The sequence below is a fragment of the Pleurodeles waltl genome, chromosome 3_1, assembly GCF_031143425.1.
Source record: "Pleurodeles waltl isolate 20211129_DDA chromosome 3_1, aPleWal1.hap1.20221129, whole genome shotgun sequence".
In the NCBI taxonomy this organism is placed as follows: Eukaryota; Metazoa; Chordata; class Amphibia; order Caudata; family Salamandridae; genus Pleurodeles; species Pleurodeles waltl.
Genome location: NC_090440.1, coordinates 1,722,012,047 through 1,722,039,250, shown reverse-complemented (window position 1 = coordinate 1,722,039,250; position 27,204 = coordinate 1,722,012,047). Strand labels below are relative to the sequence as shown.

The 27,204-nt window shown below is 44.2% G+C and overlaps 1 protein-coding gene across 1 annotated transcript in view; it reads right to left on the bottom strand.

The window, feature by feature from the left end:
• ABCA12 (ATP binding cassette subfamily A member 12) overlaps positions 1–27,204 on the bottom strand; it is a 507,999-nt gene that overhangs the window by 301,806 nt on the left and 178,989 nt on the right. Inside the window, exons 8-10 of the mRNA XM_069225635.1 lie at positions 24,928–25,040; positions 24,195–24,277; positions 476–587 (exon numbers count right to left, since the gene is read on the bottom strand). Of these exons, the coding sequence (XP_069081736.1) occupies positions 476–587; positions 24,195–24,277; positions 24,928–25,040 (308 nt within the window). The remainder of the gene's footprint in view (positions 1–475; positions 588–24,194; positions 24,278–24,927; positions 25,041–27,204) is intronic.

Genomic DNA, 27,204 nt, shown 5'->3' with positions numbered 1-27,204 from the left:
TACAAACTTCATTTCCATAGGTACACCTGGGAGAACTTCAGAAATTCAAGACATTGATTGGTTCTAGCTGTTACTAAGTGGCTCAGTCCAAGACAAAAAACAAAATGTGCCCACGGTTGGTGGCCTAGTTAATATGCAAAACCCATCGTAATTAATTGCATCTTCTTCATATTGTTAATCATTCTCATGCATTCTAAAACAAATATCCACATAGACAATGTTACCTGATATCCAACTTTCAAAGCCTTTACTGAATGTTCAGTAAAGGAAATATAGACTATTAATGGCAGTAATGTATAACCTTTGCTATTGCTTAGCCTAATGCTATCAATCTGCAATGGAAGTTGCTTGAGAATTAACATTGAATTCTCAAGTAGTTAAGACAGTGTCCAGTACATTAACAAGTGTTTTTGTACCACCAGCAAATAACAGATTCTAAATGAAATGTAATTGTCAATAGTCATTGTTGACTTACAGTCACTGGAGCCCGTCATGTTGGTCAGAGACGTTATTAGCCAATAAACCCATTCATAGTAGTGTTGCATGTCGGACCAGCACTCCTCAACCGAAGGATCACAGGAAAATTTCTGTGGAATAAGCATAGTCACATTGTAAGTTCCTCTAGACCACAAACACTTTCTGGTGAGAAAAAGTTTTTAAAAAATGGTGTGATGTTCTACAAGCGAGAGCTACTCAGAACGAAATGTGAGCATTTTAACTACTGTTAAAATATATGTAGAGTGTGAGAAAAACACTTAGATGTCTGCTCAGCGAGTCCGTCATTGAAGCGGGTAGCCATGTTAGAGACAAACTTGCACTTGAACACTGACAAAAAGAATTTAAGAAAACTCTAAACCAGGAACAAAAAAAGATTGTGTTGTGTACAGCAGGAAAGTATGACATAAAGTATTACAAGTTTGACTACTGAATTACTTTTTTGAATATTTTTGTCAGTGATTTAAATTGAGTCTGTCACTAAAGTGACAACCTAGCAGCACTGCTCATAGGCTGCTAGGATGCTGCCTGGCATGTCTCTTCTGCTAGCGCAGCTCGTTTCGTCCTCTCCTCAACCACTGAGCCCTTGCATCCTTTAAGAACATCACTTTTCAACATTCCCCAGATGGTTCCGGCCTTCTACTGACAGCACTGCTAGAGCCAAAGGGTGTGGTTTGTAAATCACAATATGAGTCAGACCTATTGGCTTTGCCAAAACCATGTTTTAAATGCTAAACAAAAGTGGCCTTTGACTAAATCTACTTGGTTGTTTTCATTGACTGTACTGATATGAATGTAGACTTGTGCCACCATCAGTGTAAACCTTAGGGATAGGTGATCTAGTTTGATGCTGTTTGTGAATTACCCCATGCCAGGGGTAAGAGACACGTTTCCCACACTGCGTGAATTTTGTCATTTGGCCTCTGTTCATGCTAATTATGGCATTTCCTCTATTTTTTGTTTCCTAATTTTGGCAGCTGGTACATGCAAGGCGTATTTGATCATTGTTCCTCAGGGTACCAAATATAGGAATCTTTGTCAATGGCCATTCAGTCAGTAAAGTGGAGACCTTCTCCAATCTGGGCATATTATTTGTTCGTTGCTTACCTGGAGCCTCCTACTAAAGCAGAAAAGATTTATACTTAGGAGGTCTATTAATTGTGTGTTTGATATCCACAGGCGGTTAAGCCACAAACCCATCAAAGCTATGGTGAGAATTTATAATGTAAAAAAAGGGGGTGTCTCAATAGCTCTTATGGGTGTGACGTATGGGGATACGGTTCTCCACCAATACTGCAGACAAAGGAAAACAATTTAATGAGAAGATTGTTATCCCTACATCATAGAGTTCAATTATGGTGCATGAAAAACTGGGAATGTCCTATATTTCTGATGTGCTACAACTCCGTCCATTGATATTATGGCTTAATGTGTGGCTGAAACCTGAGGGTAAGTTGAATAGGTCAATCTTGGAAGATTGCCTTGGCGTGGATCACTTTATGTCTATTCCTTGGGTGAGACATATAGAGCAGAGTTTTAATTCCGTAGGTCAACCTGACCTATGTAACTGCCCTAGCTCAATCACCAAGACGGATGTAAACTGTACAATAACAATATTTTATCAAATGAAACAATCAAAAAGAGAGGTGGGTGACTGGATTAGACAATTCCTCATGGACAAACCACCCCCTTACAAAGCTGTCTTTGTTTAGTACTCTAATCATCGTTACTTTTTGAGAGCTAGGACACAGATGGAATGTGCATGAACTTTTCTCCTTACTGGTTGTTTTTATCGTGTATCTTTTATAGTTCGTATTATTTTAACCGAATACATATGAACTGATTGACTGACTGACCATTGCTCACATTAATCATTTTTGGAGTTTGCATGAGGGACCATTTAAATTTTGTTGTTTTTAAGTTTTCAAAGTGCAAAACTGTTGCTTTTCCTGTTCTAACTTGATCCAGGGGCGCTTGGTAAAAATGTGACGCTATGTCTGTTGATTCACCACACTAAGGGACATATTTATAAACCTCTAGCACGACCTTGCCCCAAATTAGCGTCATGTGGCCCAACAAGGCCAAAATCCTTCCGCACATTTACAAAATGGCGAAATGTATGAATTGGGCCGCTATGTAACCCTTTGTGCTACATTATGCCTGTGCCAGGCATAATGTATGCAAATGGGGTGTCCCCTGTTAGGGGGCCAAAAAAATGGTGCAAGGAAATCTAACAGATTTCCTTGCTCCGTTTTGTATGGCACTTTTAACACCTGCTCATAGCAGGCGTTAAAAGGGGGCTTCTATTACTTAGAATGGGCCCCTGTGTACTCTTCAGGAGTAGCACCCACATTTTGGCAATACTCCTCCAGAGTACATCAATAGCGTCATATAGAATGATATTATTGCCCCCAACCATGTGCCATGGTGTGCTGTATTTTAAATATGGAGCACACATTGTGACGGTAGGGGGACGCTAAGGGGCACAGGGAAACGGGCGTTGCACTCAGTGCAGCGTCACTTTCCATAAATCTGCCCCTAACTCTCCATACAATTGAATATCTGCTTATTGGACGTTTGTTGCCTTCCACTCCACCAACATGTGTTTCAGTGCACTGATGCTATGTCCAGGAAGATCACAAATTTACACAATAGTCCCTGCAGTGCATCAGCGCTTGCTTACATTGATTTGTAAACCGCTGAAATAAAATAATGAACTCTGACATTTAATAGAGGTTTACCTCAGCTGCATATTTCTACATCCCCCTTTTATGTCTTCTTTGCCATTTCCTTTAAATTCACTTTGGAGCAGTGACTGTAGGAGGACCTTGTGTAGCTGGAACTGGATATCTGTTGTTCAATGAACATGTTGCGCTCTGGCAGCTGTAAATGTGATATATGATAGCCATAGAGAGATGCAGGTAACTGCAGTGCTACACATATATAATTATAGCAAAGAAGTCAAAGATGGAACAGTGCAGCATATCTACAATCCCCCACCGCTGCCTTGCGCTGCCCTAGTGTAATTTTTTTTTAACGCTAATGTGGCATTAAAGAGGCAATCCCCCGCGCAACTTTGTAACCCCTTGTGCTACATTGGTCCTTTATTTTGTACCACCATCTCTTGTCTGAGGCATAAAAGTCCCCAATTACCTGTCATTTTACTAGAAGTACATGGGAGACCTATTTTGTTGGTGTTTTTGCCACCCCTTCCCTTGGAAACAAGCTTGTAGTTAAGCACAATAATCTGACACATTTTCGAGCTATTGTAAGTGAGGTAGTGGAGGCGATAAACCAGAGCAAAGGTGGTAAGGCTCCTGGTCCTTACAGGGTCCCTAATAAAATTGAATGTCAATTTTTAGGCCCCCACCTACTTACAAATGTTTTTAACAACTTGGTTCATAATCGGATTTCTACCACCTGGACTATTTCCATCATAGTTCCGTTATTCAAAAAAGGTGATTGTTCTCTTCCAAGCTGTTACAGGCCCATTTCTTTGATTGACTCTTCCCCTAAGATCTTGGGGAGGGTCATATATAACAGAATTAAGAAATGGGCACAAGCGCAATCGGTTTTGCACCCCTGCCAATATGGCTTTAGGTCAAGTATAGGGCCTTAAACTGAACCTCGTCCTCAGAAAATATACAATAGCAAAACATGGTCCCTTATACTTCGTTTTATGGACCTATCGTCAGTTTTTGATTGTGTTAATCGGTCGCAGCTGTGGAACCTACTCCTAATCCAGGGAACGGCTGAAGTTTTGGTGCACCTCTTTGTGCTTTCTACACACAGACATGAAGGCAAGAGTGAGGATCAGTTCTGATGGAGAGGTTTCATGCGTTGTAGACGTTCAGTGGGGCATGAGAAAAAGGTGCACGTTAGACTCCTTACTTTTTATATTGAATAATAATGATATTTGCCTTGCCTTATCCTCTGTCACTCCCGATATGCCGGAAATTAAGGGAAAGTTGTTGCCAACACTTTGGTATACAGATGACACAGTGCTCATGGCTCAGACGCCTAGAGACTTGAGCCTGCTGTTACTCGCTTTTGTGGATTTCATGGCCCAGTTAGATTTAAAAACGAATTTTTCCAAATCGCCTATTGGCCCCCATTATGAGTTTGGTGGGCAGCGGAGGCTGCCTGCCAAACTTGTCCAGCAATCAGGCTGCTTGTGCGGCCTGAGCACCGCCCACCCTACTAAGAGTTCAACGCAGGGCCTGTGGTGAACAGGGCATTAACATTGACAGTTGCACCTGTCACGCTTTTCACTGCCCATAATTCAGGCAGTGGAAAGCGCAATGGGGCTGTCCATGGGGGCCCAGGCACCCCATTTTCACCAGCCTTTGCGTGGCGGGGCTACCGCCATGCCAAGGCTGGTGGCTAGGGGACTCATAATCCCCAGGGCAGCGTTGCTCTGGCGAATTACAACCACCGAGACCGCCAGGCTGTCATCTGGCAGCAACCTGGCAGTTTCGGTGGTGCGACCGTGGCGCTTTCGCCAAAGTCGTATTGTTGCACGGTCCAAACACGACCGTGACCCTGGTGGTCTGGTGACCGCCAAGATCATAATTAGGGCTATTATGTTTTGAGGCCCAAAGCGAAAACAGTTAGTGACTCTCACTGTGAACAGTAATTCTCTTAGTAGTATAAAATATTTTTCCTATTTTGGGATTACGTTTATGGACACAGGCTCTTGGGTTCCTTATATTGTCCAGCAGAGGGTGAAATGTTCCAAAGCCATAGGTACTTCACGCAGCCTTCCGCATCCGACGGGGGGCTATTTATTTGCTCCAATTTTGAATATCTACAACTCGCAGTGCACTCCTGTCGCACAATATGAGGCAGGGATCCGGGGATTAGTGAGTTGTGAGGCGATTCAGAGGGAGGACAATTGATTCCTTAGGAGGCTACTCTCCTTTGCGCCGTCCACCCACAGCTTAATTTTGCATGAAGAACTGGGGGTGCCTTATTTAGCAGATCTCCTTAGAGTGCAACTCGTTTTGCTTTGTTAGTTTTATGGAAAAATGCGGAGGCGTGCCTCTCCAGAGATATTATACTGGATTGCCTTTCTTGTGAGGAAGGTTTGCGTATTCCCTGGATATCAATAATCATATCGGAATATGCTAACAGTAATTTACAACAGGTTTTTGGCGCATTAGAGAATTGCATTGTCATACAAGAAGCGTGCTAAACAGGCCCTAAAAAGTTGGCTGTATTCACAAATAGCATGGAATGGAGTAAACCCACCATTATTGCCTACAGAAATCTCCCCTCGTCTTCCCCTTGTTTGCCCTATCTTTTGACAGCGCTAGGTCGTTGGGAGCACTCCTTATATTTTGTTGTAGAGCAGATACTATAAAATTTTTGTTGTGCTTCCCATTGGGCTACGTGAAAAACCTGGAAGATATGTTTTGCCCGTGAGGTGGTATCTCCAGTCAAACTATGCTGCACTTTACATTTTTTTGTAATTTTTATGGTGTTTAGTCGAAGCAGTTTTCTAATACCACTTTTAAGAGCAAAACGTGGTGATTCTATGCATTTTAAATCCGCTTTGTATCTTTCATTACAATTATTGGAGGAAAAGACTGTTTTATGCGTGGGCTGCTTCTTGAAAGTGGCCATGAAAACCCGGAGTTCCAATCAATCAATCAATCAATCAATCATTACATTTATAAAGCGCACTATGTACCCGTCAGGGTTTCGAGGCGCTGGGGGGGGGGGGGGGGTGAGCTGTTAGCGGTCGAAAAGCCAGGTCTTGAGGAGTCTCCTGAAGGTGAGGAGGTCCTGGGTCTGGCGTAGTGAGGTGGGGAGAGAGTTCCAGGTCTTGGCAGCGAGGAAGGAGAAGGATCTGCCGCCGGAGGTCTTGCGCTGGATCCTGGGGACGATGGCGAGGGCGAGATTGGCAGAGCGGAGTTGACGAGTGGGGGCATAAAAGTTGAGTCTGGAGTTGAGGTAGGTAGGTCCGGTGTTGTGTAGAGCCTTGTGAGCGTGGGTGAGGAGTTTAAAGGTGACCCTCTTGTCCACGGGGAGCCAGTGGAGGTCCTTCAGGTGAGGGGAGATGTGACATCGGCGGGGTATGTCGAGGATCAGGCGGGCGGATGCATTTTGGATACGCTGGAGTCGTTTGATGTCTTTTGTTGGGATGCCTGTGTAGAGTGCGTTGCCGTAGTCAAGTCTGCTACTGACGAGGGCTTGGGTCACCGTCTTTCTGGTTCCTGTTGGGATCCACTTGAAAATTCTGCGGAGCATTCGAAGGGTGTTGAAGCAGGAAGAGGAGACGGCGCTGACCTGTTTGGACATGGTGAGGGCGGAGTCCAGGATGAAGCCGAGGTTTCTTGCATGGCTGGCTGGGGTGGGTGGGGGACCGAAGTCGGTGGGCCACCAGGAGTCGTTCCAGGCCGAAGTTCCATGTTGAATGTCTTCTGTTTAGAAGGTGGTCATATTCTTTTATGTGGTGTTTAGTACTGTATGAATCTTTTTAATGTTGTTTTATTTGTGAACCGTATATGTATGTTCGTAACTTTTATGGAAGTTCATCTCATCCGAATAAAGCTGAATTGAATTGAATTGAAATAGTTAACACAAGGAAATAAACAGATATCCTTTTATTACCTGATTTGTACAAAGTGAAAACAGTAGAATGTGGATAAATCATGGCTTCCCCTGCTTTCATTGTGTGATCTTAAGCAAATATTTTATTTCACCAAAACTCTTTTTAATTCATGATGGTGTATAAAAGCGCTTTCAAATATGTTAGTTGAAAATACCAGTTCTACAAAAACGTATTGTGTTTGATTTAATAGAATATAATGTTGCTCTATAACAATCAAGGTCACTACAGAGTTTACATGACAAATGTCTTGCCTCTTAGTTCACTAATGGTTCAAACTTAAAAACGATCACATTCATTAAGTACTTTTCAGTGTAGTGCTTTAATGTAACCAATTGATGTCAAAACTTCTACATCTTAAATAAGAACGCTTTTTTTAATTTTGAGGAGACCTTATCATATTTTATCTGATGTTTGTTGATGATCAGGACTCTGCTGGTGCACATGCCCTAACATTTTGGCCAGACATTTTCCTTGACTCTGGCTCTCCCTGTTAATCTGTTGGCTTGCCCACCTCTAATAGAGACCAAAATAGTAATTTAACTGCCCATGAAAGGCCAGTGAAGAACTGTCATTGACATTGCGGTCTTTTCTCCACCCTTATAAATGTTTATCTGCAGAAGTGCTGAAGATCTAGCGAACATGAAGAGTGCCTCTATCTGTCAATCAGCCCGCTAGCCCGTCTGTCTATTTGGATGACTAGAACCCTATTTGAATGTACTTTCTTCGAGTATTTTTTTGCCGGTGTGTCTGAGAAGTAGTCAGAAAAGGAGAGAACGAGAAATCTCGACAGTGACGTGCTATATAATCACCTGTGTGTATCGCACACTGTCATTTAATATGTGCATGCACGACTGCATGCTTGTGTCCTGTATGGCTGCTTGCATGGGCAATTGTATATTACATGGTTGTATGTTGGCATCTGTAAGACTGTACATCTGTGTGTGCATTAATTTCATCCCTACATGTGTTGCTCTTTGGGTGCAAGGATGTCCGTATATGATAATTTACTGTCACTGTATAGCGCACAATCTGCCACTGCTATGGCAGTGCACCACATTCCTTAAACTAGGGGTGTCTTTCCAAATGTTTCCAATATGTGCATGTATGAGTGCTAGATGTCGGCATGTGCATGGATGGTGTATGCCTTTGAACACTGTCTATAAAATATACAGACCTATTGGCTTTGTCAGCACCTGTTTTACCTTTCAATACACAAGGATTATTATTCTCTCTCCTATATATAATATTGCTCATCTTCTTCTTAACCTTCTGGCACAGCCTACTATTGCTTGAATCCTCCATTTGTTTTCTCCTCTAACTTCCTCCATCCCGCCCTATCTTCTCTTTTCACTGAGACCCTTGGGATGCTTTAAGTGTGTTAATAATCACACCTTTGCCTCTCATTCTTGCACTGCTGTAGGTGTAGTTCTGTCTAGCATAATCACTCATAATCTCAGAAAAAAGAATCGTAATTTTTGGCAAAATTACTCTTATTTATGCGTAATTGTGTGAACAGCAGAATCCAGAATTTAGCACTGTTTTCTTAGTGCACAATGCACTACTATATACAAAATGGGCCTGAGGATGCACTTTGCGCTATGAAAATAGCACTAAATGCTACAGGACATGAACTGCTGTAGCCAGTAGCCACCTGTCAGTGCTTGCACTGTGTGGCCCATAACTGGGCTGGAGTGCGCAGTCTCGTCCTGAGGACAATGGAGCTAGAGTTGGCGCCAGCAGCTCCGGATCCGGGAGGATTAACCAGGTCTCCCTCTGCCAGCAGCCCAGGCCGGTCCCAGGAGCAGGGGGCAGAGGGAGGCAGAGCCACAGGTCACTGGCAATTAGGACCCAGGTGAGTCCTCATTTGTAAAATTTATTTTCACTGTGCACACTGGTGCACAAGAGACCTGAAACTGCAGCTTTCGCTGCCTACGGACCTCTCCTTAATGTGCCTGATCTCGGAAGTGCTTCTGATATCAGGCGCATTCCGGGCAGGTCACTCCACAGTTCACGGAACTCCATGGAGTTTTAATCAACTCTGCAGAATTCCATGGAGTGGAAATCCGTGAGCTCCGCCCAGGCCTTATTCCTCCCAGGCCTAGTCTATATTGATTCAAGTTATTTATGTTCTGCTTTCCCTCTTCTCAGTCCCTTTGTCGCTGTTTAGCACTTTCGGGTTCTGAACACTAGAATGCTCCTTTTCTTTCATTACTCTGTATTCCGATGAAGACTTAGGCAGGACAAAGCTTATTCAACCAATTCAGGTGGGCCCAACCCTTCCCTCTCATCCTGCCAGTGATGAGTCATCCAGGCTCACCTAAGATCTCTATTGTTTGTGGCTATCTAGGAAAAATACACAAAGCCAAGCTGTTACCTACACCTAGTCATGTGACCCATAGACAATCTGGAGGCATCAAATGGCTGAGGCGGGAAAATGCTAGCTTTCTAAAAATGGCATTCAAACTTGTAATTTAACATCTGACTTCGCCATAAGTTAGGATTTTTCATTACAGTTCCAAAGACATCAAAGAAGAACTGATTACCTGCTCCCATGTGGAAATTACAGCTTATTACATGTAATAAGGTAACTTTAATGCTATCCTTTGGGAAGGTAGGCCCTGAGGTAGTAAAAAACAAATTCAAGAGTTTTTCCTACCAGACATTTAAAACTTAAAAGTACATGTCCAACTTTATAAATACACTGTGCCATGCTCTCCGGACTATCCAGGGCTTACCCTATGGGTGACTTGTATGTATAAAAAAGGAGGGCTTGAGCTTGGTAAGAGGTGTATTTGGCCAGGTCAAAATGTGAGTTTAAAACTGCCCACACAGGCTACAATGGCAGACCTGAGACATGTTTAAATTGCTACTTACGTGGGTGGTACAATCAGTGCGGTGGGCCCACCAATAGCATTTAATTTACAGGCCCTGGGCACAGACAGTGCCACTGTTGTAGGGACTTACAAGTAAATTAAATATGCCAATTGGGTATACACCGATGCTACCATGTGTTAAGGAGAGAGCACAAGCCCTTTAGCACTAGATAGCAGTGGCAAAGTGTGCAGAGTCTCAAGGTCAGCAAAAACGAAAGTGAGGTCTGAAGGTAAAACGTCAGGTGGGGAACCACACCAAAGATGCTAGGTCTAACAACATTCATGACATTTGAAGATTACAAAGGGTTCAAAAGTCATATTTAGAGACAAAAGAAATGTGCATTTCTACACCTGTGACATTTGCCACATAATTATGGATTTACTGCACTCCCATATAATCTGCTACAAATTTGCAGATTTCAACGGGGAGAAGTGTTTTGGGCATCAAATATTTCAAACATTACTAAGAACATCCCCACACTTAGCGTTCCTCAGTGGCCATTTAACTGGTCACCTTTTGGTTTCAGATAACTGAATTCACATGTGTAACTGGAATTAATGAGGTTAAACTTCTGCCTAGATGGTGTTAATGTGCGTTAAAATGACAACATTGCAAAAATAATACTGCAACAGGCTAAGCCGCATTATGCCTGATAATTGCCTTTTCTTGTTGCATATTTTATTCAACCCTGCTGCATAATATAGTCTTCTATCATCTTGTAATTGCAGTGGCCTTTGCCACAATGTGTAGCAGATGAAAGAGAGGGCAACCTTGACATGTTCCATCCTTTAGTGATCACACCGACAATGAATATTGAGTTTTGACAAATACAAACTAGACCCAAATTTCATTGTTGTTATAGTTTTAAATAACCAACTTTGTTAAAAATGGGAAAGACTTCCCCTTCTTCACATGGTGCCCGAAGAGGACCTGAAGACCCTCTACCTCTGTGGCTGGTAAACCTGCCTCAGAAAACATAGCTTCAGGATCACTTATTGATCACATTCATTCTTTGAACACAAGGTGACCCTAGGATCACATGCCGGGGTGCACTTGTGAAAGTTTTGGAACTCGTTATATTAGACTTGAACACTTCTCTGCTAGAAGATACTAGCAGCTCCTTCAATGTCACTAATAGCATGTCTAACATGTGGTCGGAGCTGTCAGTATTCTTTTCTAGTAGGGACAAGATAGATCCCAAAATATGTTCAAGACTCTGCACAGATCTAGAAAAACCTACATAGTCTGCAGAAATGTTCACCAGTGGGTTCAGCATTAGGTCCGAAGTGGCAGAAAGAATACCCTGACCAAGATGGATGGACTAGGTGTTTCTGTTACAGTATAAACCAAACTTAATGAAGCTTGAGAACCAGGAGGGATGGCTATCCCCTCCCTGCCACTTACTGGCACTGAACATATTAAGGCCTGCTCCCCAAAAAGATGCTGGCCCGAAATGCCCAGAGGAGACACTTGAGTCAGCGTGATCAACAAGATCAGCGAGCTGGAAATGGCCATTGAGGTAGCCTCTTGACCTCTTCCCTGGACCACCTGATCTTCAATAAGAATGACTTGTGCCTTCTGTTGTGACTTCTAACATGGTAGCTTTATCCTCAGTATATCCATGTAAAAAGGCTGGAGTTCTGCCCCCACCTAGAAATTACCAAAATGAGGGTGGGGCTCTATTCCTCATCAGGTTTGCCTTAGTCTTTTGGCTCGATCGAGTGAACAGCATACGGCCTGACCTCAATGTTTTAGCCGTCATCATGCACCCACTAGGGAAGACTGCTGAAAGAGTCAGTTCCTTTGAACTCCTGTGGGTTTAGCTTCACTGGCACCACTGGCAAAACACAGGTGTGTGGACCTCACTCGTACACTCTCACATGAAAATGGCACAATGCTATAATACTATCATGCTACAATGTATGCAGACTCAGCCACACCAAATTCTCCCTAATCCTGAGGTTGTTGATGGCTTCTATTTTTCATACAGGCCGTCAAAATCCAGTTAAGATGTACTAGAATCCTAGGCTGAGCAGGGCACGCCAGAACCACGCAAGCCGCACCCAGGACCAGCTGGATTGCTTCTGCGAGGTACAAAGCGCACACTCAGCAGTGACTATCTCAACTGTCCCCTGCTATATCAGATCCTTTCAACTCCTCTTAGATTGCTAAAACGGGAAGTGCTGGCTTGATGTGGGCTTGATGTGGGCTTCATGCCTCTTGAAACTACTAGATGAAGTCTAATGCGTGATAATGCGTAAAAATGCAGTTGCTTACTAATATCCTAGTCTCTTTCATGTTACTTGCGTCTGAGAGAGAGGCGGCGATGCCAGGCAGAAGCAAACCAAAAGAGGCACAGGCGCCACTCACCTGCCTCACCTACTTGTCATACCCCTCCACGCTCACCACTCAACTCCTCTATGACAGGCCACTTTCAACTGATGCATGCCACTTTAAACTGTTGCAAGGCCCCCATGGCCCTCCCAATGCACTACGACCCTTGGGCCTGGGGATCCTGGGGTGCCTGATGTACCACGGGAGCCAACAAGCCTCTGCACCCACACTCCTTGTGTTTACCTCCCCCAGTCCCGTCCACAGCTCCGGCTCTGCAAGGGAGGAAGGGGTGACCCCCCTGGAGGGCGAGAGTGAGGGCAGTAGCCGTGTGGGGGCTTCTCAACCTGCCTTAACCTACTGTACAGAACCTTCCCAAGGGCTTTGACCGCAGTGCAACGGCTTCACTGATGACGTCTGCCATCCTCCACCAGCTTATTCCCTTCTGGCTTGCGCCTCCAAATCCCTCTCCCATCCTCTCGCTATGCTCCGCCTCCACCTTCAACAACTGAAAGTCATCTCCAGGTGTCTGCGTCTCAATTTAAAAAAAATCTAAATATTGTAACAGTGTGAGTAGGTAATCATCAATTTACCTACATCCACGGATAAGGAGTCTGATCGCCTGCCATAGTGGAAGATCCTAAAAGATTAATCGGTTTGATTGAACTCTTAGATAACTGCCCAGGTGTTGTGTATGTGATGCAATAACTCAAATATACAAATATTGGACATACAATAAGGCATGCAGTGCTTCTTTACACAATTGTCATTTTATTATTATTCATTGGGGGCATGGCAATTCCAGTCTTTACTCTTTTATGCAAAACTCTGCTTTCGTTCAAGCCTGTTCAATGTTACGCAAATCTCTCTGGAGAGGAAGAGTTCACCATAAAAGTATTAAGAGTGTGCTGCATAGTAATGTACAGTCATAAGGTCTGGACTGGAAAATAACATCTATACTGGCAAAAATATTTAAACCAACGCCACACTGAAGGGGGTATGACTAGATATGGGTATGGGACTATCATGGTTGGGTTATGACATCTCTCCCAGCTCTGAAAGCAGCCCTCTGCCCTACTAAGAAAATTCCAGAGTGACACAATGGCCAGTCTGGCCCTGACAGTCATATGGACAACTACAAGACAGCACTTTCAAGAGGGTTGACCTGGCTCTTGTGTTTTCACTTAGTTTTTCTGCTGCTAACATTCCTCTTCAAATTGCTCACATCGGTTTGTTGCACCCTTTAGAGAGAGGACAGATGAAAAAAAGTATATTTTTCATGAAACACTTAATACAAAGAGGCGATCTACTGGAGCTTTACAAAGGCCTGTTTTGTTGCACAAATTCCATTTTTGGACTACCCTTCCATCTGGTAGTACTAGTTCATGTCTACTTTGCCCTGCTCTGCCACATTCTTCTGAGAATTTACTGGAACACTTCCCTTACTTAACATAGCAAAGGTGTGGCCTAGCTGCTTAACCTACGTGTGATACCTGGAGGAACAAGACAGCTTAACACGGATAAAAAGAATGCATTGAGGAAGCTGCACATAAACCGTCCCTTACATCAGTGCCAGAAGATCTCGAAAGCAGTGGAATCTACCAATGATTTAGGGGCATATTTATACTCCACTTCACCAAATTTGCGTCATTTTTTTAACACAAATTTGGTGCAAAACTAACTCCATATCTACATTTTGATGTTAGACTCCATATTGGAGTTTGCACCATTTTTTTAGATGCTTGAACCTACTTTGTGTCAATGAGATGCAAGGTAGGCGTTCCCATCTAAAAAATGGTGCTAACCCCATACCCCCATTTTTTTTTTCCTGTGCTAAAATGACGCACGGGTAGAAGGAGGGGTTAGATAATGGTGCAAAACTTGCTTTGCACCATTATTGAATGCCTGTGGACCCATTTCCATGGTTGAACACCATGGAACGGGTCCACAGGTGCCATCCTCAAGCCCCAGGAACACCCCCACCTACACCAGAGGGACACCAGAGGATGGGGGATCCCATCCCAGGTACGTAGGGTAAGTATAGGTAAGTATTTTCTTTTTTAAATGAAAGTGCCATTCGGGCCCAACTTGGGGCCCCCTGCATGGCACAGGATGCAATTGCCATGCCCAGGGGACACTGGTCCCCTGTATTGGACATTGAGGTGGTGGCAATGACTCCTTTCTTTTTTAAGACATGAGTCATGTGGTATGGATAGTTTTGCATCAGAAAATGATGTTAGGCTGGTTAGAGGCATTTTTTTGCCTCTAACCAGTCTAATGTCATTTTTTGATACAAAACCCTCTTCTCCCATACCGCCACGCCACCCCCACCCAGCTAGCGTCATTTTTTTTTATGATAGCCCACCCTTTGCGCCGGCTTGTGGCATTCCATAAATTTGGCGTCCGGCTGGCACTTTGGAATGACGCAAACCGGCACTATACTTTTTGCCGCAAAACTACATTTGCGCAGTTTTGTGCCAAAAATTGTAAATATTGGCATTAGTGTATCAGCTCAGACTTGCTAAGATGAGCCTCACTGCAGGTTGCAGGCGATAGTTTGGAGTGCATTATCAAATGCAGGTTAGAAGAACATTTTGAGTCCAACATGGCTGTTTTGTGAAATAAGTTTAAAATGTTACCGAACTCTATGCTATTCGAAAGAACAGCATTATGCTCAGGTAAAGTTGCTACACATTTTCTTGATCAAAATATTATATAAACACTCACACAACCCGTTCCATACTCCACAAATCTTTGCCCTTCTTGAAGGTATTGGCACTAAGGGCCATATGTCTTCCTCCTCAACCCCACCCCATGCCTCAGAGTGCAGTCTGCGGATATTGAATAATGAACCAGAGAGGGCAGGTCTTCCTTGGAAGGTTTGTAGTTCTTAAAAGTGTATGCACCGGCTTTTGTAAGCACTGATTACACAACACTAAAATACGAATATTTAAAATCAGGTGTCCAACAATGACGACAAGGGTTGGATCCGTGATAGGTTTTCAAGACAACTAACAACTTTGAGATTTCTATTTAAATTAATTGGTTGAAAATGTATCTCATATGTCTATCCCGGAAATCCGGCCTGGGTCTGTCCATTGTGGACCAACGTTCAACATCCCCAAATAAGTTCACGAAAACCTAGTCGGTCACATGACTGGTTTTACTGCACTGCACAAATTTCGAATGCATTTGCACAGTTCACTCCTATATGCTTACCTACGTAGGGCTCCCTTCTTTCAGACTGTAGTGTTCTAAGAAGTACCATAATTGCTGTATTTAAATAATCCTTAGATTTCCTTCAATAAACTTTATGCTGAAAATGCCTCAGTTGAGGCGTCTTCATCAGGTTCAGTAATATCAGCACCAAGCTCCTTTAACTGTTTAATGAGCAACCAGTTCCACATGAAACACAAGTCCATTAATTCGTTGAATTTAGCTCATGAATTAGTCAATGGCCCGATGAATGCTTTATCTCTCAGGACCTACCCGCCATGTTTTCTAGGGTGTCTTCACTGTCCAAGGCCATAGCAGTCCTACCATAGAAACCTTTAAGCAGAGGTAGGTAGAAACAGGTTTGGACAGACCATTCTGTCACTTTGGGATTTGTGCCGCTCTGCTGCATGGCATGCTTTCAGAGCAGGGTGGGTTGCCATGAGCCACCCATGCTCCAAGCCCCCAGCCTTGTGGTGGCATCCCCCACTGTGGGGCGGCTTTCAACACTTTTGTCAGGGCTGATTTTGGTTTCCACTCCGACCTTGATAGCAGTGTTTTCCGCAGAGCAGCACCAGTTTTTGGAGAGTTCATTCTTTTGTAAACACATTTTTACACCCGAACTCACTATTTCATAAGATATAATACTATATATTAATCAATACAGAGGTGTGTAAAATGCTGCAAAATCTCAGTAATGCAAGTAGTTCCGCCAAAACTTGACATATTATTTCACTGTAACAGATAATACAGGGGTCTATCGCTCCACTTTCAATCCTTGAAATACACAACAATATATAAATGAACGATCCTCAACTTGTCCCCCACACCTTTGCCCCCGGTAGGGTTTTAGAGAGATAAGAGATTGTCCTTCGGTTGTATTGGGGGGGGGGGGGGGGGGGAGGCGGCTACCAAGTTTATTTTAGAAATGCTTTCAATTAAAAGAAAAACATTTTGCGCTATTGGGGCCATTCCCACCAAATTCGTATTAATTCAGCAGTCCTTCATTTTGTGAGCCTCTGTTAGGCATATTTATGAGAGTCTCCTAAATCAGAGTAGTTTAAGAGCGTTAGTATTGCTTCGTTCTTAGTAACCAGATTAAAACACTGGGGTAGCACTCTCCTTCCAGCCTGTGCTTAATTTGTATATTAAAATGTGCCGGTGCTCAAAGCCCTCCTCTTAAACACGGGGCTAATGCAATTAAATGTGCGAACACGGAATAGTGAGGCAACATAATCCTGAAACCACCTCAGGCTTCTGTAATCCATTTACAGCCCCTCCCTGCCTCTTCAGCTCACTCTTCCAGCTTTCTGCTTTCTCCCACTGTGATGCATTATCGTTTTTCTCTTCCTTTGTCTTTCCCATGTGTGTCTTTTGTTCGCAGTAAATGCATTATGCAGAAAAATAAGTGCCCGCCCTAAAAAATAAGTGCTGGTGCTTTGCAGCGGAAACAACAAGCACAAATTAAGCACTGCTTCCAGCCCCTCTTCTGCTACCCTGGCAATGCTCGGCTGACCTTCAACATATCTTCTGAGACCTAGACTGACTTGGAGCTTCGGAATCTGTTTACAGTTAGTCTTTAGACTCAACGCCATGAGCCAGGAGTCGGTCGGAGTGCAATTCTGGGTGCAATGGTGGGAAGTCAGGCACTTACCATTGAGGCAACATGGCTCAGAGCCTCGGATAGAAAGTCTAATTTAGGATTATGGAGTCAGCGTTCTGAGAGATTGATGCTAACCACAAGCTCTTCCTGCATGTGTGCTTCTCCATGTAAATATGTTACTGGCTCCTATTTTATATATACAGCTTGTTTGCATATTCCTCTGACTTTCTAGCCCTCTGAGAAACAGGGGTTACTTCAAATAGTCTTTATTCGGTTATGTTATAACCATAAAATATCATGCAATCCACTGTAAAACATTTTATAAATATACAACATGCAAAGCCTTTAAAAAACACATGAGAAATAAATAAATAAAAACCTCAGATAAAAATCCTTTAAAAGACAACCTTCAGATTACAAAAATTAGGAGAGCGAGAGTCAACCTCATAGTAGGCACCTGCACACCTAGCCTGCCACTTGCCTGTGGCTTCCAGTTCCTGCTTGTTCCAGACTGATCCAGTGAAACTGCAGCTGACTGGGTTTTCCCCCTGGGGTTTTTCTGACTGGGTTTCCCATTCACCGTTCTTCCCACCAACAGGAGTCCCGCCCACCCCAGGACCTACTTAATGCAGGCCGCAGTGCGACAGCGCAGTGGATGCATGCAGCGGGCGTTCCGCTGGTTGGCCAAAGGCAAGCCCATGTACGCCCATCGGTGCCTAGACCATGCCCTGCAGCATGACCACTGGTCCTCCCTCCCCCCAAAGATACACCATCGCCGAGATCTACACCCTGAGCCCCAGATGCAGCAACAAACACTGATCCATGCTCCATGTTAGGACCTTTCATCTGCACCCACTGTCACTTCAACTGCCACAGCACACACACCAACCCACCGACCACGCCGCCCTGAACACACCACAGACACCATCTGAGCACAAACACCAACTCACGTGCGCCCTTCTCAACACACGCTCAATATGCAAGCATTTCACTGAATTATTCACCCTCGCACCCAACGTCTTCCTCTCTGAGACCTGGCTCCTTCACCTCCAATATAACCAGCTTCCCCCACCGAGGAGGAAGAAAATCTCAGAGACCAGCTGGGCAGAGGCCTTCAGCACCTCCAATCCCGCTACCACCACCAACCTCGAACAGGGAGTGAAAAACATCAATGCCTGGATCTCCAAATGCGTCAACAGCATCTTCCCCATCAAGAGTGACAACCAAAGAAAATCCTCCTTGGGCCAGTTGGTACACCCAAGAACTCAGAACAGCGAAACAAGACATCGAACAGCTGGAGAGGAAATGGCGTGCCAGAAAGGATGCCTCCGACAGAGCATCCTTCAAGACCTCCCTCAACCTCCACCACCGCTTGCTGAGGGCAACAAAGAAGACAACCTGACAACCCTTGCCGCACGCATCGAAACCTGTGCCAACAACACCAGGAACTTTTCAACATTGTTAAGGAATTCTCAAACCCAGCTGCCAGCGAAAACAACATCACACCCTCACAGGAGCTGGGTGACAACCTTGCCCACTTCTTCCACTACAAGTTCGCAACCATATACAGAAACCTCGAAACCCAACCCACACCTACGGAATTCCTCTCTAGGTACGCCAACACGTTAACCAACACTAACCACACACTGACCACCTGGAACATCCTCTCCACCCAGCACATCACCTCCACCATGAAATCCATCCACTCAGGAGTTCCCCTAGACCCAAGCCTGCAGCACATCTTCAACCTTGGAAACCATGGATCAGCCAGGAACTCACCATCCTGCTCAACACCTCTATCACCACCATATCATTTCCTGACACCTGGAAACATGCCAAAGTAAGACCATTACTTTAAAAAAAAAAAACTCAGCCGACCCAGTGAAGCAAAAAACTACCGACCAATCTCCCTGCTCTCATTCCCAACAAAGGTACTGGAAAAAATCATCAACAAGCAACTCATGACATACCTGGAGCAGAACCAGCTACTGAACGCCTCCCAATCCGGCTTCCCCAGCAATCACAGCACTGAAACTACCCTGATCGCAGCCACGAATGACATCCGAACCCTCCTTGACCGAAGAGAAATGGCAGCTTTGATCCTCCTCTACCTCTTGACAGCCTTCAATACTGTATTTCACCACAAGCTGATCAAAAGAATCTACCACATCGGCCTCCAAGGGGATGCACTCAGATGGATCACCTCCTTCCTCACCAGAAGAACCCAGAGGATCCACCACTCACCTTTCACCTTTAAACCCAAGGAGATCACCTGTGGTGTCCTCCAGGGCTCATCTCTCAATCCCATGCTCTTCAACAAATATATAACCCCGCTGGCCAACATCGTCAGACCCCAGAGTCTCAACGTAATTTCCTACTCAGGCAACTCCCAACTCATCCTCTCATTCACTGACGACCCCTCCAACACCAGAACCAAATTCCACAGATGCATGACAAGCGTCGCTAACTGGATGAAGAACAACTGCCTACAGCTGAACACAGACAAGATGGAGGTACTGACCTTTGGCAATAGCAGCAGCACGTGCAACAGCTGCAAGGTCCTGGATACTTTATCAGGTGATTAGCCGCACTTTATAAATCCTGGTTGGTAAATTGATTGATAGTTAATCAAGCATGAAATCTCTTACTGTCATTACAGCGCTTAAAAAGCAAGAAACTTTAAAAAAAATGTGGCCATCTGATAATAGCTAAAGAAACATCTGTGCCAGTTGAGCTTGCCTAAAGTTAGGGGATTTTAATAAAGGCTTAATTACCTTTATCCTAGGATCAGTAAAGTAACTGTAAAGCAACGTGAAGTGAAGGGTATCCTGTGGAGACAGGTTGTCACAGCCACAGGGACCCAAAGAACCAGAAAGCCTCCAACCCCCTCGGCGAGGGCAGAAGATAAAGTACCATGTTGAATCTAAATCTGGTCAGTAAAAATCTGTACCCATTTTACCTCCAGTGCTCGTGCATTGAGGGCCACAGAATAGGTCCTCCCTACCCAAGCTATTAAAAACACCCCAAATATGTGCAATCCATGGAATCTTTGTTGCATGATCCAAGGATAAGCCGTCCTTGAGGACCTGCCTTAAAAACAATTTTTCCATGGACTGCGTACTGTCAACACTAGTATGCCCCCACACCTCACTGCCACATAGGACCTGGGAGGCACGCTTGGCCTGATACACGTTGATTATGGTGCTGGGCAGGCAGGACCCTACTCTCTGAGTAAATTTATAGACAGCAGCATTTGCCTTGATGAGCTCCATTTTCTTATTTTCAATCAGGGGCTTCCAGTTTCTATGACAAACAAATAGAACCCAGAGGTACGAAAAAACAGGGACTGATGAGTGCGAGCCCACCATGAATGTTTTCCATCTAGTGCTTTTCGGGTCCATTACATAGGATTTGGTGAAATTAATTGCTAGACCCAAGCTAGCAATAAAATCAACAAACTTATCCAGAAACAACTGTAGGCCCACTGAGGTCCTTGCTATGAAGACAGCATCATCTGCATACAGTGGAATCGGTAATGATCTCGACCCTGCCTTTGGGTAGTCAGCCCCCAAAGACAAGAGCACTTGCTTAAGCCTGTTGACATATAGGGGGTCATTTTGACCTTGGCGGACGGCGGAGGCCGTCCGCCAAGGTACCGCCGCTGAATGACCGCACCGCGGTCAAAAGACCGCGGCGGCCATTCAGACATTTCCTCTGGGCCGGCGGGCGCTCTCCAAAAGAGCGCCCGCCGGCCCAGAGGAAATGCCCCTGCAAAGAGGACGCCGGCTCAGAATTGAGCCGGCGTAGTTGCAGGGGTGCGACGGGTGCAGTTGCACCCGTCGCGTATTTCAGTGTCTGCTTAGCAGACACTGAAATACTTTGCGGGGCCCTCTTACGGGGGCCTCTGCAGTGCCCATGCCATGGGCATGGGCACTGCAGGGGCCCCCAGGGGCCCCGCGGCACCCCCTACCGCCATCCTGTTCCTGGCGGGAGACCCGCCAGGAACAGGATGGCGGTAGGGGGTGTCAGAATCCCCATGGCTGCGGAGCGCGCTCCGCAGCCATGGAGGATTCACAAGGGCAGTGGTAAACCGGCGGGAGACCGCCGGTTTACCCTTTCTGGCCGCGGCTGAACCGCCGCGGTCAGAATGCCCTCGGGAGCACCGCCAGCCTGTTGGCGGTGCTCCCGTGGTCGGTGACCCTGGCGGTCACCGGCCGCCAGGGTCAGAATGACCCCCATAGTGCAAGCAGAAAGGGGGCAATAATACATCCCTGATGCACCCCTCTGCTACCGCCGAAGGGCAGTGTACAAGCCCCTCCATTCTTGTAGTGGGGGCCCTAGTCGGATTGGCCAGTTCAAGAACCTTACCCAATCAACGTGTGGCATCCTTGCACCACAACAACGAATCTCCCACTATAGTAGGCCAGTTGATGCCAAATGCTCTGCCAATGTCAACACCTTTATGCCTTCAGCTATCCCAGAATCTTGGCAGGGTTACCACTCCCGGAGCTCCAAGCCCCAGTGCAGTAGGCCAGGTTGACCATCACCATAGCCCATTCATCAGTGCTACTACTTGGGTTACTGTTAATCGAATGACTGATTTTTGCCCTCAATTTTGCATGCCTACCAAGTGCCAGAACCTATTACAGCAAGCTGCCCTTCTTTAGGCACTGATATGCCAGTCTACCTCACTTAAACTAAAGACAGAAATTAGCTTTAGTTTGATAGTAGCTGTGAAACTAACTCTGATATTAAACACTGTTTAGTAGTTCAACAGCTACAAGCAGAAGGCATACATGGCTCAGTCTTTTAATTGCGGCCTTCATGACATTTTTCCTAGTGGTCTTCGAATCACATATTTTATTGTACTAAGGAAGAATGCTTACCAAAAATGACTGCATGTCTGTAGAGTTTTCTAAGAAGGGTTTGTAGAGATTTCTAGATTTCCAATAGAGCAGAGTGTTTCGAAGGCACGTGGCAGGATGTAAATTATAGTACTTCTTGGGCTGCCACACATTGCTATAGTGTATCTAATACCACTATCTAGGACCAGAGATTTGTAGCGCTCTTCCACAGGCCTCAATAGAACTTCTGAAGAGTTTTGAAATGGCCATGGAATTTTTGTTACATTCCTCAAACCCCGTAGGCCAGTTCAACCCGTGAGATTTTGCCACAATTTTCTTTCTGCGCAGTCCATGGAAGACCACAGCTAGGGATTGTAAAATTAAGGGCGGGCTGTGGAATAAAAAGAAATAATTGATGGGTCTTTTAGTTTGTGCCCGACTTCAGATGTTGTTTCTAACCATGGTTATGTACATTTTCTGGTTTATAAGGATTCAGGATGCCGTGATAGACTGTTGTCATGTATCTCTTCAAGGTTTAGAAATTGCAGTATCTGTTGATTTTGAGTCAAAACACCCACCGACCCTTCTTGTGTTCTCGTTACAACTAACTGGGGCATCAGTGAAATATACCAAGGTAACCTCCCTTAAGGGAACATCAGCACAACATGCACAGGTAGTGTAAATAGTACCATAAAACACAATGTGAAATTCTCCAACCTAACTTTTACATCACTCATAAGCTGCAGGTGCTTCCACCACCTTATAGTCTAGTAGTAACATTCTACCCAGCCATTAATGAACCACATTACACTCTCTCATTTCAAGGGGCTTGAGATATTCTACATCCATTTAAAGGGCAAAAACAGGTATGTGTATACTGATTTTTGATAAACAAATTTGCAGTCTCTTCATCCATTGAATTATCACCACATCCTCAGATAAACAGGCCCATGTTCTGTATTGTGAAGTCCCTGCTGGCGGTGATGTCGGACACACTAACCTACCAGGCAGTCCCTTTAAAAATCGCAATACAATTTGCTCAACTGACTGGTGCCTTCCAAAGGTAAGGGATGAGGGCAGGCTGCCACACATCAGGCCATTCGTTCAGAGGCACTGGCCAGTTATAAAATCACCCACTTATCATTCTAGTCACTCCAGCTTTTGACAGTTCTTTCTTTTGCTGAAGCGCATATTAATTTCGTAGATCCTGGCTCTGATAATGACGCAGATCATTCACTTTGAGATCAAATTTCTTCTCATCTTTGTGGGCCGGAACGATTGTTTTTTTAATTCCCTGAAGCACAGGGAGATACGTAGGTTTGCCTCACAACACATATCAGTCAGCTGGGGGAAGCTGGAACTAAAACAGGGCAGGCGGTTGTATGTCGGAATATCGAGCACAAAAAATCGTGCTACCAGAATATTCACTACCAAATTATTATTTTCTCTTCAAAACTCCACATGTACATACTTTGAAGATAAAAATATTGTCAGAGTACATTTGTGGAGTTAAGTATGGTAAATGTATATTTATGTAGAAATACCTACCTTGACACTATTTTGGTAGTTGATTTTCTTGGGGGATATTATGGTAGCACGATATTTAAAAAACGATGTTCAGGAAGAACATAAAAGGGGCTATTATACAGGGTGAAGGAGCGTCGCCCCACTTGCTGTTCCAGAAGCAGACAAATAAAACAACAGATCGTTTTATTTGTCTGCTTCTGGCACAGCCAGCAGTGCAGGGAGGGGCAAGGCAGGACCAACAGAAGTGAGAGGGGGGCGGAGGGGAGAGTGCACCTCAGTGCGCATGTGTGATTGGCCGGCCGTCTGAGGCCAACCAAACACACATGCGCACTTAGGTTTCTCAAGCCTGCCAAATCATTAAAAGTGCACGACTTTTATTTTTCCTTAAATTTGTACATGTTTTGGAAATTTGTTTGTATTTTAAAAAGAACAGGGGAAGCCTACTTGAGCGACATATAGAGACATGCAAATACGCATTAAGGGCCTTATTTACAAGCCCCTTGCACAGCCAGTGCATAATATTTTTATTTGGGGAAAAAGCGACTCATCTGCGGCGCAAGGGGCTTGTAAATAAGCCCCTAAATATTTTTGATGGGTGTTGAGCGTAGGTTGCTCTTGGGATTAAAATGCCTATGAAACGTTGAATAGTAAGAGAAGAAAAGATTTACAAGATGGTATAACACTATTTCACCTGGAACAAGGATATGCAGCCTTCAAGGTCTTCACTGATGGATGTGCTGGCTGTTGTTTGCGTCTGGTCAGAACTATTACTAACTGCAAAAAAAAAAAAAAGCTGTTAAATGTGGGAAAGACATAGGGAAAAAGAGATAACTGGTATTGGGGATAAGACTCTCAACTTTTGACCCTCATTACGAGTTGTACATATTTGGGATGATATTTACCACCCTACATAAAATCCGACTCTGGTGGGTCGGAATTTATCAGGTGCAAAAAATAACTCTCAATTAACAGTTTGTCCCCAATAATAGGAAATTACGTGCTGATTTTTTTGCCCACCACACCAAAACAAGCAAGTCCTGGTAATTAGGTGGCATTTCCACCCTGATACATTTCAGAATAACCTAACAAAATGTATCAGGAGAAAACTGCAGGTGTGTGTTTTCAGTCGCCACACCCATATCTTTGGTATGTGTGGTAACAGTTGTTACCACACATATTGGAATTAACCACCTCATTAGTAATGAGGGCCTATTTGTATTCTTTTAACACCGTTTACTCAAATAGTCCAGTCACACAATACATTGGCAAGTTTTGACTGTCAAATAATTACACTACTCTTCTTCACGATTCTGTGTTTGTACACATTAAATGAAATGACATTTTGACACATGCTGAGCATCATTTCTCTCAGATGGAGGCATGACATTTTCCTGTTAGGTCTGTAGTCTTTAAGTAGGGGTTACCTTGACCAAGTTTCTTGAAGTACTGCAAACATGATGTGATGTACTGGAGGTCCTGAAATACACTGTTGCTCCTGGACTGGCCACTGTTAGCAGCTCTGTTCTGTGACGAATCACTGGAGAGTTAGAGAAACAATGAGAACAGAATGAGTGTCAAGAAGTCTAGACTGAGACAATGATTGTACAGCCAGGTTAAGGGCCAGTGGCAGGTGGTTCTGGTAATCTTTGAGAGTTATAAACACATGAAAGGTGATCTTGCCCTAGTCCTGATAGCCCTTCAGAGTCAATAGTCCAAATGCAAATCTCAAAAGGTCCAAAGTCCTGTTCCTCAACTGGCTAGTTTACTGCGTGGAGTTTAGCGAGAAACTACTGTGCACTACAACTTGATGGACCAGTGGCTATGTGAAGGTGCCTTTGCTTGGTCAAAAATGTGTGTGCAAGACAACAGATGGCACAGTGTAGCATAGGGCCATCATACCATGTTTCTCTAGCCTCAGAAAAGAGGAGACAGGAGGTGAGGCAATGGAAATATTGAGGTGTAGTCAAAGGTGTGCAGGCATAACGGCATAATGATAGGCTCCGATTGGTGTATCTCAAACATAGATCAACATTTTAGGAGAGGTACTGTCTATTACCTATCCAGACAGGGATCTGATGACTCAAAGCTGAGGAAACGATATGGTGAGTGAGTAAAAAACCTGCATAGAATGGTCAGAAGTCTACCTAAGCACAAGGAAGGTTATGATGCCTTCATACAAATCATGTAGGACAAACATTTGGGGAATCAGATCCTCTTCTAGCCTGGGGATACATTTTGGAGGAATGGGCAGGACAGTAGTACTAGCTGAAGGCAAGGGCAGCTAAAATGGTCCAATGAGCGACACAGGACTACAATGTGTACACCATGCAAGGGAAAAGATATGAAGAAGACAAAGGAATGAGTGAAGACTATCAACAAGGTAAAGATACAACTGCCAGAGGGTCTTCAGGAGAAATGGATTCAGGAAATGAGGTTGAAGGGAAAAGACTAAGGTATAATAGTAGGTATGATAACAGGTTTAGCATAACGGTTTGAAAGCATCAAGTTGATGGGTCCAGTTTTAAGGTGCATTTCATGGTAAAAAAAACAACCATAAATAAACCACAAAACATCATAGTCAATTGACCACTCGAAGTAACCCTTCCCAGACAATACAGAAACCTTTACAGAGCCCACATGGAAGCACTTCCCTGCAAATGTAGCATCTGAAAACCACAGCACACAGTGAGCAAAGGGAGGGTCATTAACACATCCATTCAAATTACAGTCGCAACCAGAAAGATTAGAAACAAACATACACACAGAATTGCTACTAATAATGCAAGTCGTGAATCAACCATAAAAACTATGAAACAGTCATACAAACCTCAAGCCAGTAAATAAAGTGTTGTTTTCTATTCTCTTTCTACCAAAGCACAACACAGGCGTATCAGAAATGTAGTGGAAACAGGTATAACAAACGCGGTGCTATAACGTTTATTGCAGAAATATTTCAAGGGTAATGGATAAAGTGACTGGGAAATATCAAAATAAGGATGCGAAAAAAAACAGTACGCTAAGTACATTTAAAGAAATGTAGATCAAACGAGGAAGGGAGCATTTGGTGAATGAGGGTGGTTGGGGTAGTGGTCCACAACACGAGTGCGGAGTGAACAGGTTTGGAAATGGATTCTCACCAAGGCGCAGCAGGAGAGAGGAGCTAGGGCATGAGGAACACAGCGAAAGTGGAATCGAAGGCAAACATGGAAATTAAGCCAAAATTAAGTGATGATGTTTTAAGCGATGTTGTATGAGTAGGACACTTTGGACTAGGTTTCAGAAAGAAGCAATATCTAATTAGATGCAGCAGTGGAAAAGACAAGCTTGATATTCAGTTCAGTGGATGTTGGAGATATCAAAGATGCTGGACGGAAAGGAAGATGAAGGAGGCACAGATCAGACCATCATTCTCAGCAGAAGCGAAAGGGAGGAGAAAAGCAGGGGATCAGAAAAGTCAGAAAGGATTACTTAAGGGTTTGTAGATGCAGAACATTCACACAAAAATGTCAGAGGCCCTGCCATCCATATTTAAAGTCTATACCGGGCATTACACCACGAATAGGGTACATAGGACATCTACCAATTTTTGGCCAAAGCCCGGCATTACCAAAATTCTAAATAACCCCTGACGTACTGGCTAGTGAGAATGAATAGGATTTCTGTTCTGAAAGGCCAGATGTCAAGGAAATGAGAGGCCTCCC